Source organism: Palaemon carinicauda, chromosome 20 (assembly GCF_036898095.1).
Source record: "Palaemon carinicauda isolate YSFRI2023 chromosome 20, ASM3689809v2, whole genome shotgun sequence".
Classification (NCBI taxonomy): domain Eukaryota; kingdom Metazoa; phylum Arthropoda; class Malacostraca; order Decapoda; family Palaemonidae; genus Palaemon; species Palaemon carinicauda.
In genome coordinates this window covers 23,920,941-23,937,234 of record NC_090744.1, presented here as the reverse complement: position 1 = coordinate 23,937,234, position 16,294 = coordinate 23,920,941, and the positions used below count along the sequence as shown (strand labels likewise).

At 39.4% G+C, this 16,294-nt stretch overlaps 1 protein-coding gene across 1 annotated transcript in view; it reads left to right on the top strand.

Annotated features, from left to right (window-relative positions):
- LOC137660211 (protein singed wings 2-like) overlaps nt 1-15,515 on the top strand; it is a 61,024-nt gene extending 45,509 nt beyond the window's left edge. The window contains exons 6-11 of the mRNA XM_068394925.1: nt 795-912; nt 1,221-1,414; nt 7,055-7,231; nt 8,513-8,680; nt 9,244-9,372; nt 14,028-15,515. Coding sequence (XP_068251026.1) covers nt 795-912; nt 1,221-1,414; nt 7,055-7,231; nt 8,513-8,680; nt 9,244-9,372; nt 14,028-14,312 — 1,071 coding nt within the window. The 3' untranslated portion in view covers nt 14,313-15,515. The remainder of the gene's footprint in view (nt 1-794; nt 913-1,220; nt 1,415-7,054; nt 7,232-8,512; nt 8,681-9,243; nt 9,373-14,027) is intronic.
- Nucleotides 15,516-16,294: the final 779 nt, after the last annotated feature.

Here is a 16,294-nt window from a genome sequence, read left to right as displayed (position 1 = left end):
GCACTCAGGTACACTACGTACTGGACACAGTAAGGTTACAGTACAGTATTGTGATAAGGTAAAGTTTACTGAGTCTTCATCATCCCCTTACTGTTCTGTATAGCAAAACTTGTTCCTATCTAGTAATACTGTACTGTAATCCAATACTCACTGATGCTGTAGTGTATATTACTGTAATGAATTATATGTACAATAATATTACTACAGTACAGCTTAGCTGTACTTGCTGTAAATGTTTGGTGTTTTCGTTCAAACGACTGGACTAGCCAACGCTGCTAGCATGACTCAACTTCTTTAGTGTTTTGTCTCCTGCGCAGTATGTTACTGTAGATCTATACTTTCTTAAAGAGAAATACTTTTTGTTTTATGAACTAAAACCTTAAATATCCCGATAATAATTGTTTCTTTTTAAATAATTAAACAAAATCTGTGCATTCGATCACTTTTCAACTGCTGATCTCTCTCTCTCTCTCTCTCTCTCTCTCTCTCTCTCTCTCTCTCTCTCTCTCTCTCTCTCTCTTCTCTTTCTCTTTCTCTTTCTCTTTCTCTTTCTCTTTCTCTTTCTCTCTCTCTCTCTCTCTCTCTCTCTCTCTCTCTCTCTCTCTCTCTCTCTCTCTCTCTCTCTCTCTCTCTCCTCCCTCCCCCCCCACACTTGTTAGGCTATTACTCTGATGGGTTACTGGTGGCTGCACTAGTGTTGGAGTTTTTACAGCCCAAATATCAGCTGTAATGTTTTTTTGTTTGTTTTGTTTCCAAACTAATATTCAACATTCTTATTTGTTTTTATTTTGCAGATGTTTGATGGTTTGCAGTCTTTGGAACATCTGTACTTAGTCAATTGTTATGTCTCTAATATGACAGCGGAGCCTTTTGTTAATTTGACATCCCTAGAGAAACTTCACATAACCGGTGGTATGTTTCAATTAGATCCCAGTAATTTTTAGTTAAGCTCTTTCTCAATTTCCATCTTTAAAGTGTATAAACAAAACCAAGTGAAGTTTGCACTGTATCATAGATTTTTCTGCAATTTGTTTTTCTTTAGCTTTTTGGTTTTGTCAGCAATACAGTTTTGTTGATTAAGTGGAAAACATAGTTAGATTTTTTCACCTGGAAAATTATTAAAGGACGAAACATCATGTGCATTTAGTTCCCTTTTTCATGTATGTACTAATTAGACATACCTTGGTTTTTATCTCTATAAATTGGAAATTTGTTTGAAGGTAGTGGTATCGGATGTGAACAGGAGATGGAATGGGTTATCAATTGGATGGAAGCAGGCAAGGCAGAAGTATCAAATGACACCATATGTTTTGTTGCTCGGGACCGGAGACAAGGCGGCAGAGGATTACTAGTTATGTCAATGTCTTACAGTTTTAAGGATCACCCATTTCTGTTGATTATGGGTCATCGAAAGGTGCGTAGAACAAATTTAATAGGATTTTAATAGGAGAAATATGCTGTATATGACTTTAGTTCAGATGATATAAGATCTTTTTATATTTTGCATCATATTATAAGATGGGTTGTATGAATCAGATTTTTACAGTTAGGCAGATATGCGCGAAATATTTAGCAAAAGGTAAGGAGGTGTATGTTGCGTTTATGGATCTGGAGAAAGCGTATGATAGAGTTGATAGGGAAGCAATGTGGAATGTGATGAGGTTATATGGAGTTGGTGGAAGGTTGTTGCAAGCAGTGAAAAGTTTCTACAGAGGTAGTAAAGCATGTGTTAGGATAGGAAATGAAGTGAGTGATTGGTTTCCGGTGAGAGTGGGGCTGAGACAGGGATGTGTGATGTCGCCTTGGTTGTTTAACTTGTATGTTGATGGAGTGGTGAGAGGGGTGAATACTCGAGTGCTTGGACGAGGATTAAAACTGGTAGACGAGAATGACCATGAATGGGAGGTAAATCAGTTGTTGTTTGCGGATGATACTGTACTGGTTGCAGACACAGAAGAGAAGCTTGGACGATTAGTGACAGAATTTGGAAGAGTGTGTGAGAGAAGGAAGTTGAGAGTTAATGTGGGTAAGAGTAAGGTTATGAGATGTACGAGAAGGGAAGGTGGTGCAAGGTTGAATATCATGTTGAATGGAGAGTTACTTGAGGAGGTGGATCAGTTTAAGTACTTGGGGTCTGTTGTTGCAGCAAATGGTGGAGTGGAAGCAGATGTACGTCAGAGAGTGAATGAAGGTTGCAAAGTGTTGGGGGCAGTTAAGGGAGTAGTAAAAAATAGAGGGTTGGGCATGAATGTAAAGAGAGTTCTACATGAGAAAGTGATTGTACCAACTGTGATGTATGGATCGGAGTTGTGGGGAATGAAAGTGATGGAGAGACAGAAATTGAATGTGTTTGAGATGAAGTGTCTAAGGAGTATGGCTGGTGTATCTCGAGTAGATAGGGTTAGGAACGAAGTGGTGAGAGTGAGAACGGGTGTAAGAAATGAGTTAGCAGCTAGAGTGGATATGAATGTGTTGAGGTGGTTTGGCCATGTTGAGAAGGTGATGAATGCAAGAGTTGATGGGAGAAGTACTAGAGGAAGGCCAAGGTTTGGGTGGATGGATGGAGTGAAGGAAGCTCTGGGTGATAGGAGGATAGATGTGAGCGAGGCAAGAGAGCGTGCTAGAAATAGGAATGAATGGCGAGCGATTGCGACGCAGTTCCGGTAGGACCTGCTGCTTCCTCCGATGCCTTAGATGACCGCGGAGGTAGCAGCAGTAGGGGATTCAGCATTATGAAGCTTCATCTGTGGTGGATAATGTGGGAGGGTGGGCTGTGACACCCTAGCAGTACCAGCTGAACTCGGTCGAGTCCCTTGTTAGGCTGGGAGGAACGTAGAGAGTAGAGGTCCCCTTTTTGTTTTTGTTTCTTTGTTGATGTCGGCTACCCCCCAAAATTGGGGGAAGTGCCATGGTATATGTATGTATGTATTATAAGATAAAATATAGTTTTATTAATTACTAGATTCTAAGTGTAAAATAGGCATATAAAATTAAAAAGATAACAATAACATGTTATTCTTACACGTATACAAACCTCGTCTTTTATAGGAGTGCTGTATAATTTCAATATATAGTAGTTGGTAATTCTTGAAGGTAGCAGGGGAACCCCCCAGAACACTGAATAGTAGCTAGAAAAAAAAAACCTTCAAACTATTAACCCTTTCAACACAATGATGTACATTTCACATCAAAACATGCCAGGTAAAAGGTTGGATGACTTACATAAAATGTCATTTACAAATGTAGACCATATGGAAGTTGAAGTCATATTAGTTTATCCTTTCAAAGATTACACCTAAGGGATATTTTTTCCCATACTAACAAACATTCCGTTATTTATTTGGATTATCTTTCGGCAAAGTTGGAAGGTAGCCATTAGGTTTAAAGTGCGAGGTGGCAACCATGGTTAAATGCTAGAGCGGGTAGGCTGGGGGTGGCTGGGGGTTACCCAACCCCCCTCTATACATCATTTACTCTCAAAGCTGTGAGGTACGTCACTTTTTCTTTTGGCTCGGTAGAGATCGGACGTGTCTTCTCTCTCCCCATACTGTCATTTGACTTTTTGATATTCTTTTTCTTTTCAGGTGTGCATGTTTTCTCTTTGATCGCCTTCATGCGAACTTATGCATGGCGCGAGGATGCGGCATGCGGTACCTTCATGTCATTGTTGGAGACCGACCAGCACTCTCTGTGTCCTTTTGCAGAGGATATCGCTGCGAGCAGGGTTCGCCCTGGGCAGAGTGTAGGGAGTGGCCTGCCTCCCAATCGGGGAAATTTGGACGGCATAGGAAGAAGAAGTCCAAGCACGATCTTTCTCCCTCAAGGGTGAGGAAAGCTTGGTCTTCTTCATCCCGCACCACCAAATCTCTTTCAAAATCTCCTTCTCACTTGCGATCTTCCGAAGGATGATCGAGTAGGAGCGCAGACCGACTAACTCCTTGGCAACCCCGGGGTACTGGGGGTTTGTTGCTTCCAGCTGCCGCAGAGCTATTTTCCCTTTCAGATGTTCTGCTGGTGTGGCCAACCTTAGGGATTTCGGGACCCCCTTCGAAGGAAGAACTTCTGCATCTCCTTCAGCGCAGTTCTAGGAAGGACCCTTCTCCAGAGCTGTCAACATCTCACGCTCTGGAGCTGTGCGGAAGTTCATCTGTCGCCTTTTGCTGGACCTTCCATGTGTGGACGAGGTGATCGCTCACGTTCGCCTCTCCAATGGCCTCCTGCTGATGACGACCTCACTCGCCATCCTGGGACCCGTCGTCCTGTAGCCTCCAACCCTTTGTTTCTTCCTACAGGAACCCGCTGGTTGCAGGTGTTGATCTTCCGGGGACCAGCGTCTTACCACCAGCAGCACGAAAGGACGAGCATCGCCGTCACCTCACCCTTCTGGACACTCTTCCCCTGATTGCCATTCGCGATGATCAGAAGATCTGATGGATCGTAGGTCATCACGATCTGAACGCTCTTTTTCTGGGAGGCGTTCACGCTCTAGAGCTTCGTGCTAACGAAACCTCCAGTCTCAACTCTCTACTCGAAGGCGTTCCTGTTCACAAAGAGAAGTCTCGCGATCACGCTCTGCACGATCACAAGCACAGTCTAGACCTAGGTCCAGACCCTCGCGTCCTAGACCTTTACTATCTAGATCACGAGAATGGCGCTCGCGAGGACGACGCTTCCGATCACGAGGTAGAGGTAGGGGTTCGCGCAGTCCATCAGCGTGTACCCCCTCAATCCGACGTTCTCAAAAACGACCTCGGACCGAACCTGATCATGAGAATGACTAACCCTCAGACAGGCATCCGGCTAAACCCCCAGTGCCTTTCACCGCCTGGGGAGTAATAGCAGTGTTCGCCTAAGCGACGTTTGGAAACACGTCCTGCTGTGATGCGTTCTACAACGCTCAGGGTTGTTCCTACTCAGAGGCCTTCCCTGCCGACTTCGTGGGACGTACGCGCTTCTCTGCAGCAGCAGAAAGGCGTTAGACCTTCCTCTTCTCGTGTGGCTCCTAGTGCTCCTGTTGCGAGCACTTCTGATCGTGAATCGCGTCCGTTGACGCGTGAAACTCGCGAATCTCGCGATTACACGAGCAAATCGACAATTTTCGCAAGAAATTCATGAGCAGATATGCCAGAACTGCGAGCAAGTGTGGTACCAACACCTTTGCCACCACCTCTAGCGGCAGGCCGATACCCTTTCCAGAGCCTTCTAATAGGTTCGCAGGCGTTCTTATTAGTCCGGAACGTCCTTCTCGTCAAGCGAAGGAATGTGTTCCTCTGCCACAGCAGCTCTCCCCTGCATCGACTAGGTTCCTTCTAGAGATCCCCCCAGGGGATTTTCTCCTCCTAGACCTCCAAGGGAAGCCCATGACTTACCTAGAGGTGCCGAGCTTCCTGCAAGGGTGAGTACTTTTCCATCCACCCTGCACCACCACAACCTCTGACTGCTCCAGTCAAGCGAATCCTCGTTGAGTTTGTCCATTGGGAGTTTAGATCCTAGAAGGAGATCAATGTCAGACAAGGCTTGCAGATCACCTCCATCCTGATCGCGTGTTAAAGGTCCTTGATCGTCTGATTCTTACATGGCCAACCAACCCTTTACCCTTCCCAGGGAGATAACCATCCATCCCTTCAATCCTCAAAAGATTGAGGTAGTGCCTCCTGACCAGCGTCCAATTTCCTTACCTCCTCCAGCGGAGGAGCCTTCAGCTCCTACTACCAAAGCTTTGTCGGGTTCCTCGAAAACCTCACAAGTTCCCGCTTCTAAGACCGTGGAGTAACGTCCTGTGCGGAGGGAGTCGAAGAACACGAAGACGAAACCCAAGAACGTTGCGGCAATGGAAGCTCGTATGGCTGAGGCACTGAGAAGGTCCCCTGTGGCAGGTTCCTCTATCAACATTGTTGATGACCCTGACCTACCCCAGGTTCTGGACAGGAGCCTGGAGGTGGACGACCCCTTGGATTCTGATGATGAGTATCTTCCAAAGGTGACTAGTCCGAACTACTACTCTGAGCAAGAGAGACATGAATCGGAGCACACCTTTTGGCTCATCCTCGCTTGCATGGAGGTCATTAATAGGCTGTGTTTATGCAAGGTGTTTATTGCACAGGCCGCTATTATACTCACTTTGTATGTATTAGCAAGGTGTTAAAGTTTTCCCTAGACCACAGTCATATACTGTACTAGGTAAAACTGGGTCAATGTCCATGCTGGACCCAGGAATTCCACCCACCTAAGAGTGAGTCATCCTAATAAATAACGGAAGGTTTGTTAGTATGGGAACAAATGACAAATTCGGAGATAATTTCTGTTTTTCCCTAACTAATACAAACCTGGAGTTATTTATATAAATTGGCCCGCCATCACCTGTCCCCCATAAGTCCTGCCTGCAATCAAAAGTGACGTCTCACAGCGGTGAGAGTATATATAGAGGTGGCTGGGTACCCCCCAGCCACCCCCAGCCTACCCACTCAAGCGGTTAGGCAAGGTTGCCACCTCGCACTTTAGGTCTAATGGTTACCTTCCAGTTTTGTCGAAAGATAATCCAAATAAGTAACTCCAGGGTTGGATTAGTTAGGGAAAAATACAAATTATCTCCTAATTTGTCATTTTACTAAAAATGGCCCCTCTCCTTGATTCTAGCTCCACCCACTTCATTTCTTCGTTTTAAGTGAATGTTGAAAGCCTAAGGTTAAAAATGATGGGAAAGTACCTATAAATACAGTACTAAATAACAAAGTGAAAATACCAAGTAGCATTGGACATATTTGATGTTCTCATTTTTATCACGGGCTCCATCCTATGTTGAAATAGCCTCATTTGAAAGACTATCCACAATTTTACATTAACAAATAATGAAATTATGTAAAATTTGTACAGCTTTCTAACTTTATTTTGTAAATTAAGTTGAGAAACTGATCACATACATAAACATTATAGTATGGGTGGTTATGAAAATGTGTTTTTTTTTTTGCTGTCCTTGGCCACTTGCTATAGTTTAGTCACTTATTAAAATGGAATTTTTAATTTCTTGATATTATAAGAGTTTTTTCTTCTACAGGAAACAAATGAGCACTGTCCAAAAGAGTGTACTTGTGTCGTTGAAGGTTATAATTTCAAGAGAAACGGCCTTCGTACAAAAAATCCCATCATCAACATATATTGCGATAACGCCAGTCTGACTGCTTTACCAGATATTCCACCTCGGTCAACTCGAGCCAGTTTTTCCGGAAACAATGTAAGTAATAATTGGAATTGCATGGTACACTATAGGATTACTGTACTTTACCTATACAGTTGGCCCTTTTTATCTGTGAATTCATTATCCACGGGGTCACTTGCCCCCAGCTAACTAAATAGGACCTGTGTAAAACACCTTCCACAACATTTTACTGTACTATACTACTTTACTTTACTTTACTTTGATGGCTGCTTTTCCGGTCCCATACAGCAGGGGAACCCCACTCTCTACAAGACCTCCACTGTTGTTTTACCTTGTTCGTTCAGAGTATTTAACGTTTCATATCGCGTATTGTTCATTTACTGTTAAATCGTCACTGTCAAAAGATTCATGAAATAAGAGTCTTCAGTCTCCTCTTGAAAGCCTTAATGTCTTAATCATTCAAATGTTTCATGGGAGCTTATATATTCTCGGGGCTGCATATTTAAAGGCTCTGGAGCCTAAAGTAGACATAAATCTAGGTTCCAACAGTTTCCCACTTGCCGTTGTGGGAAAAGAAAAAGAAACTTTTAGAAAGACATAGGTTATCATCCATTCTCCCTTAATCAAAGGAAACTCTCGGAAGTAGTATTAGGTTTTAATGCAAGAGAAAAGTATCTTTAAAGTCTTTTATGCAAATGAAAAAGAAAATGGGGGTTAGAGTTTGGCATATCTAATGTTTATCATTTTATCTCAAATACTTAGAGTTTTCTTCGAGACAGAATGTGATTTCATGTAAGCAAATAAGAAAGAGATCAAATTTCCAGAAATTTCTTATCTTAACCTGTTTATTTCTTTACTTAAAATTGCTAATCATGAATTAAGTACATAAAAACCTTGACCTTGCACAACCTTGACCAAAATTGTGTTCATTTGTGATCATTAGAAATTCTCTCTCTCTCTCTCTCTCTCTCTCTCTCTCTCTCTCTCTCTCTCTCTCTCTCTCTCTCTCTCTCTCTCTCTCTCTCTCTCTCTCAGTATATTTAGTTTTGTTTTACTTTTCGTATTTCATTTGTTTATGATCTTGGAACCGTAAAGTAAATAAGTACAAGATATAACATCATGCAAAAGGTTTTCATCACTGCAGTTTCTTTATTTGGATTCTATTAGAATCTCACTGTATCAATAGAATGTTATTAGTGTTGGATGAAATGTAGCCATGTTGAAAATATTTTCTCTCTCTTCGGAATCTCAAAACAATTACAGATATTTTGAGAGATGAATTAATTCTCTAAAATGTTTATTTTCCTTTTACAGTGTTTTGTGATAAATTGTAGAGTTGTTTATTATTTATTCCAGATAACTGACATAACTAAGGTATTTACAAGCGAGAACTATCGTATGATCTCTTCAGTGCTGCTACAACACAATCAGATCTCGCACTTAGATAGCGATCTCTTCGTCAAGTTCTTGAATGGTCGATCACAGGACTTTCATATCAATTTAAGCCACAACAATTTCAGTACTGTAAGTTGGTTCTGTTCTTCCTTACAGATAAGAATACAGTAAGTTCCCTACATAAGAACTTTTAAAGATGATAAAGGGCAAAACAATATAGAGTAATTACTTTAACTTCTATTATATGTTTTCTATTATGTAGTAATAGCTGTAGGAATTAGTTATGCCTATTTGAAATAACTCACTATTGTTAGCAAGATCAGCTGACTAAAGACAATAGAGTAGGGGGTTTGGAAGTAATGAGTTGGGTACTTAAGTTAATCAAGGTGGACTTGAAAGTGTTTAACCTGAGAACCCACTCTTGGAACACGTCTCGTTCTTATGTAGGGGAGTTATGGTGTGCATCTCTTTTTACCCTCAAACTGTTTCATTGTGAAAGTAAATCGAGTAATCTTCAGATTTTTTCCATTCATCTTAGCCTAGTGTACCGTATTTTTTTCCATATATATATGGTTTTGGAGCTTTCTCATGTTACCTTTTATGTGAAGTTTATATTTTCAACCCTATATTATATACTAACATAGGTTTTCTGTATTCTTCTCATATGCTCGGGTCTTTTTTTTATGTTTCAGTTATCAGCCAGACAGCTGCTTAGTTTGTACAAGGGCGTTGACAGTAAAAATTCATATCACAAACCCTTAATCGATCTCCAGTTTAATCCATGGGACTGTAGCGACTGTAGTTTTATACCAGCTTTCCAGGTAATGTGAATCTAATAATGATGTTTTTAGTCATTAATATCTTTGTTTTTAACTGCTTTTGGTATGGAGATGTCTAGGCAATTCTGTGTTAAGAACTTGATGAAAAGTATAGTAAAAGTTGTCTGATTTGGGCATTTTTTTTCTCCAATGCCAAAATCTAACCGAGACCCTTTGCGTCAATAGCCGTGGGAGGAGATGATAATAATGATGATGATTTTGGAGTGTATGGCAGTTTAGGTAATGAGAAACCTTTTACAAGGACCATTTCCTCCACAAGGCACTTGGAAGAGGATTTTCCTTAGGCAAGTCACACAGGGAGATACAACTAGAGACCAAACCTCCCGAAAGGAGAGCTATTGTCATAGGACAAGGTCCCAATGTGTTCTTCTCCTTCAGATAGCCTGCGGACACTGAAGAAAAGACATTAAGATACAGAGGGAGAACAGTGATCAGTCACCTTAAGATTCTAACCCTTCAAGACTGTCCCCAAATGAGAGATCTCCTCTGAGCATCCAAGAATGGCATCACCACTGACCAGCAGACAGTCCAAGGACTCATTAGTCCGTAGATCATCCCAGAGTGAGTGTGCGAGCCCTTGAGAGGTACAAGCTTCAGTTTCATCACCCAAGACAACCACAAGAATAAAGGGAACTTCTAGATCTTCTACATGAGGTACTGATCAAGACGAATCCCTGGAATATCGACCATGTATGGTATTAGGACCGTAAAGAAGATTGAGACCTCATTGAAGATTGAGACCTCATTGATCTTTCCCAGTCTATTAATAATTATTCTCTCCACAGAGAAAGGAATAGTTATTGGAAATAACCTATCCTCCTACATTGGCTTGGGCGGGGTGGGCACTTCAGCAGAAGCGAAAAAGAGACAGAATCAGAGTTAGCATTCCAAAGTGCTGAAGAAAGGCAACAAGACGGCCATTGAAAAACTTTACAGGACACTACAAGAGGCTAGAACACCTTTGGAACTTCCTTGGTCAAATCTAGACTAGGAAGCAATTAACAATGCTGACTGCAAATCTCTGGCAGAAAGAACTTGGTTAGGGCTAACCATGCCAGAAAATCTCAAATCAATCAATTAGGGCTAACCACTCAAATAAAAGCTTGTCTCTGACCCACTGGAGGCAAAGGTGTTCCCAGGGAGAGGGAGCCATCCTTTACAATTCATTTCGTAGAAGGAATTCTTTTCTTGAGGAGATTGAGAATTTCTTCATTTTTCTTACCGATAGAAGTTCCTCTCCGTCACTGCTGTCAAGGTAAACTGCTCAGACTTGAGCATGGTCTTTCGATGGAGGGGGATAGTCCTCTCCTTCTCTTAAGAGTTGCCTATGCTTATGAGTACCTTCAAACAGTTTTGCTGATTACAATTTGTGGAGGGGTACATGTCCCTCATTCTCAAGGCTCCCACTTGTACCCGTCTGAGAATTTGAAAGCCCCATTCAGAGCTCTGCTCTCAAAACTGACTCCGCTGCCCTAGTATTGGCGAAGAGTTTAGGTGAATTACATGGTTTCTCTACATTAGTCTTCCTTGCTGAGAGAGGGAAGGAGCTCTTTAGTTTGGTCCCAGGGCGCATAGCCAAACTTTGAACCTGCCACAGCACGACCCCAGATTCAAGTCGTTCTCCATCCCCTCTCTATGTAAAGCTTAGAGTGGAATGGAGAGATGCTTTGGCATCCCATGAGGGCTCTGTGGTGCTATTTGAAGAACACTCGACACTTCAAATCTGAGTGTCAACGACTTTTCTTTATTTGTCTGTTAGCAAAAAGAGGTTCTTTTGGCACATGTTGATTAATTGGTAATGTTACTCCATTGGGTAAATGTGTTTGCTGTAGTTCTAGCCCTTCTTATTACTGCCCAATTCCCATAACTCCCATATTATCAAAATTTTTTAACATTTATAAGCAAAGCATCAAAATATATTAAGTATACTCAAGGTAATCATCTATTCCCGTGTTTGCAATTTGGCTTTCACAAAGGCCTTGGAGCATGGGATGCTCCTCTTACAATATCCAACACTGTATATAAATCTCTTAGTTTTGGTCAGGCAATTCTTATGATAGGCCTTGATTTTAGTGCTGCCTTTGACTATGTTAATCATGAGGCCCTTGTTTTCAAACTCAAACAGTTGGGATTTGGTTGGTCATTTCTTAGCATTAATATTGAATTTTTAAGTAATAGTGTGCATAAAGTTGTTGTTGATGGGCACCGTAGTGTGTATAGGATTGTGATATCTGGTGTTCCTTAAGGTAGTGTTCTTGGACCATTACTTTTCATACTATATACATGTTATATTGGGGTTGACATAGAAAACAAGCTTGTTGCAAATGCTGAAGTTACTACTCTCTCTGCCTCAATTCCATCTTTTGAGTGTAGGTCTGGGGTTGCTTTATCCCATAATAGAGATCTAGCTAAAATTAGTGCTTGGTGCATGAAGTTAAACCCTAAAAAACCTGAAGAATGATTGGAAGCATGTCTAAGACAGCAGCTCCTCAACATCCAGATATATTAATTGATAATGTTTTTTTAAAGTCTATATGACTCGTTTAAAATCTTAGGTGTGATTCTTGATTGCAGATTTACTTTTGAGAATCACATCCTGTCTGCTACTTCTTCAATTGCATAAAAAATTGGCTTATTTAGGAGTCATTTAAGATTTTTGGTGATTAGGCTATTCTGAAGAAGTGTTTTAATGATCTCATTCTACCTTGTTTCGAGTATTGTTCTTCTGTCTGGTCTTCAGCTGCTGAATCTTATCTTAATTTATTGGACAAGAACTTGAGGTCTGTTAAATTTCTCATTCCTGATCTAGATATTAATTTCTGGCACTGCCGTTCTGTTCTTTCTCCATGCGTGTTTCATAAGATTTTTTATAATTCTGACCATCCTTTGCATTCAGATCTTCGCAGACTTTACCACTCTCTACACAGTACTAGGTATGCAGTTGATTCTAACAGTCATGCCGTTTCCAACATAAGGCTCAATATTACACATTATTCTAAAAATTTTATTCCAGCTGCGACTTCAGAAGTTCAAACTTACACCGAGTATTTTTATATTGAAGTGGCTGACAAAGTCTCTCTTCATAGTTTATACAGTTTATTACAGATCTATTTTAACATTGTTACTGATTTTAGAATATTTTATGTTAATTATTCAATAATTCTCATGTAATTTATTTATTTACTAATCCCCCTTTCCTCACTGGACTATTTTTCCCTGTTAGAGCATTTTGGCTTATAGCATCCTGCTTTTCTATCTAGAGTTGTAGCTAAGCTAATAAAGATAATAATACTGACAGAACCAAGGTGGTGGTGTCTAGAGCATGATCTCTTTCAGACATCGTGAGTCAATCCGTAATGCATACTCTTTGACTGCTGAGGTCGAGATACCAGTTAGTACTGGAACTGTCAAACTCAGGGGCTAGGCTCCACCGTTGCCTTCAAGAGGAATTTTGCAGTTGTGTAGGTGTTAACGGTTGGGGTGTGTATGCACCATACCCCCTTCTTTCCCTTTGTGCATGGTCTTTTGGTGGCTGCTCAAGTATATGTGTGGCAAGTCCATCTCCCATGCATGACGGTAAGCATCTTGTCTGTGGTAATGAATAGATTTAAGTCTGGAATGAAAATAGAATTACTGTACTGTTCTTCTCCATTCTTTCTGGCCCTCTCTTCGCGACATAGCTGTCAAAGAGTTACTTGCTGGATCTGGCTTGATGCTGGTAAACTACACTTCTTAGTTCCATTCTTTAGACCTTAGAGAAGTACTCTCCCCTGCGGGAAGGATGGTGGAATATACAGTATCCCAACCCTTTGATCATCGTAGGCTAGGTGTATTATTCCTGATTCCTATCCTCTTTGAGGAAAGGGATCCCTTCTTTGACCACGTACCAATCTTCTTGTACAGGCCAGGCCCTATCGGCCTATTCATCCCAATGATCGACTTTCAGAAGGTTACTGGAGTTATCTCCTTTGCCCCTGTACGGGACCAGGCAGATTGACATTTAGGGAAGAAAAAGAAACTACCAGTTCTGTTCTAGGTAGACTGCCAATCTACCAAGCAGTGAGTCTCCCTACTTAAAGGATGTTGTTTTGTATTTCGCACAGAAACAAATCAGAAATTTTTAAAATAATTTAAGTAATTTTTAGGTTGAATTTCCATCCTCAACCACCACCACTCAATCTTGAGCCAAAGAGTCATAAGTGAAGTGCTTTTAATAGGTGGGGTTGGGGTGTGGGGAGGCTCCTTGTCCATGCCCTTTCTCCCAACTGTTGCTTAGCTGTTCATTAAATGACTGAACAGCTGTTCAGCTCACACCAAAAACATATTCCTTACTTTAAAGACTCAGGTTTGTATAACTAGGAAAAATAAATTACTCTAAGAATTTGTGATATTCATTTGAAAAAATATATGTAATTTATATGATATACTTCAAAAGTCATGGCAGTGCAGTATTTGATACAGATTTAATAGATCTCTTAAGTATTTTCAAATGCCAAACTTGTATTATTTGTGTTCTTATTCTTCACTTTCCTTCTGGAATTAGTAAGTCATTGAGGTTCCTATATAGTACTGTACTGCACTTCACATTCAGAAATGTGTATGTGGTTTATATGTTTTCATACTCAACTTTCTTTCAGGAATTGGTATATCATCAGTTTTATTACAGAGAAAAGGGTCCCAAGTTTTACGACAACATTCGTTGCACGGAAGGAAACCATTACTTTTCCGGTCAGATGATTGTGAAATTAGATGTGGAATCACTATGTGCACCAGATCCTCCTGTATTACAGACCATTGACATCATTAATATTTTGTTAGGTCTCATTATTATTCTTTTTGTGGCTAATTTTGCTCACAATGTCTACCAGTATAGACAGAATAGCAAATTGCCATGGATCATAACTAAAGTACCATGTTGCTGAAAAACATTAATCTAGCTTTGGTTATTTAGAGGCAGGGCGAGATAAAGTCATTCATTCGATGGTGGAAACTTGTGGCTCCTGTTAAAACTGATGGGTTTGGAAGACCTTGGTATTTTAGCTCATGAAAAGTCTACTGGTTCATTTCATCAACACTGCTCTGATCAGTGAAAATTATAGCTTCTTTTTTTTCTCTTTTAGCTGAATTATAGAAGACTGTTACTGCATTTTTTCCATGTACTTAATAGAATTTCTCAATAATTAGTATTTGATTTATAACTTTTATTGAATATGTTACCACTTTATGAATTGTTAATACTTATGAAAGGTTAAAGCCGGTCATATCACTGAAGTTCTTTTCAGCCCAAATTACATTGGCTTATTCATCCGTCCAACTTGAAAGAATAGTACCACTGTACAAGAATTCGTAGATTCAGGAAAAATAATTGAATTACATTGTCTCTAGAAGTAACCTACATTAGAGAGCCATATAATATTCCAAAGTCTATTTATATACTGCCGATATTACATTTCAGTATATTGGGTCATACCTACTGTAGGTAGATATGCCCTCAAATATTAATTTTGTTTGTGGAAATTAAAGAATATTTGACTACTAAACTTTATATTCTTTATAGTCACAGAAGTCATAGGTGGTTTAATACTTTTTGTATTGTATTACAGAACAACTTGTAATTGCCCCGATATTAATTGTACTGAAATGGAGAATGGGGATGAAAGCAAGTTTTGGAAATTTTTTGATGGATTTAAAATGCAACAGTGAATCAAATATCAAAAGTTATGTAAGGTGCAAAGAATGAAGGGAAATTAAGTATTGCAAGCAGGATGTTTCTGCTTTTTATACATACTGTAGTTGCTACAAACAGCATGTATAAGGAAGTATAAGTACTGGGTTGTTTTTAGCCACTTTATTTCATATTCTATACAATTACGGCTGTCACTGATATAGATTTTAAAAATATTTTTATTATTTCACTCAGTATCAGTATTGCAGTGTCTGTTAAAAGTTTTCTGTCTCACACTATCACAATACTATAAAGAGGCTGTCAATTTGAAGGATAATTTATAGTAACTACAGTAAAATTATAATAAGGCAAATATTTGTACAATAGATCCTCAAAGATCAAAATTAAAATTGATGGTGGATAGAATGGTTATTTATGAAAAATGGGTAAGCAAATATATATATATATATATATATATATATATATATATATATATATATATATATATATATATATATATATATATATATATATATATATATATATATTATATAAGTAATTCCATATGGAAAGTTTTTAGGAATTTTATGTATTAGTGCTTGAATAATGAAAACAAAGTATTAACTTGGGTTTTAACAGAAATTATAGATAGTAAACAGTGGCCTGTTGTGTTTTATCTTATGATTACTGTGTATCATAGGATTTCAACCTCTTATCTCGCATCCACTTTTCCTCTCCTATTATTTTTTAAATTTAGTTTTAAATGAAAATTTGTTTTTATGGCTTTTTCATTCATTTCACGAGAATTGATTATGTTATTGGGATAGGGCAAATAGATATTGTCTACCTTAGTTGTGGGGCACAGGATAACCTATTTTAAAACTTTGCAAAGACTTGGAAAAATTTACCCTCATTTGGATATTATTTTAATGACTGAAATTATAGACTGCTGTACAACATTCCCCCGTTTGGATATTAAGTTTAGTAAAGGAATTTATAGACTTATTTGTACAGTACTGTACTGTATATGTAATATGAAACTTAAATTTGCAAGAATGAGCCCACTTTAGTTTTGAAATACTTTTGCTGACCATTTTCAGGTGAAGAATAAAAATCAAACTGCTTTCTTATTTTTCGTAAAATATCAGAGTAGGTCTTCAAGTCTTCCAGAAAATTGTAGCTTTCACATGAAAATTCATGGAATCACACCATTATAACGGTAAGTTTAGCACAGTTAAC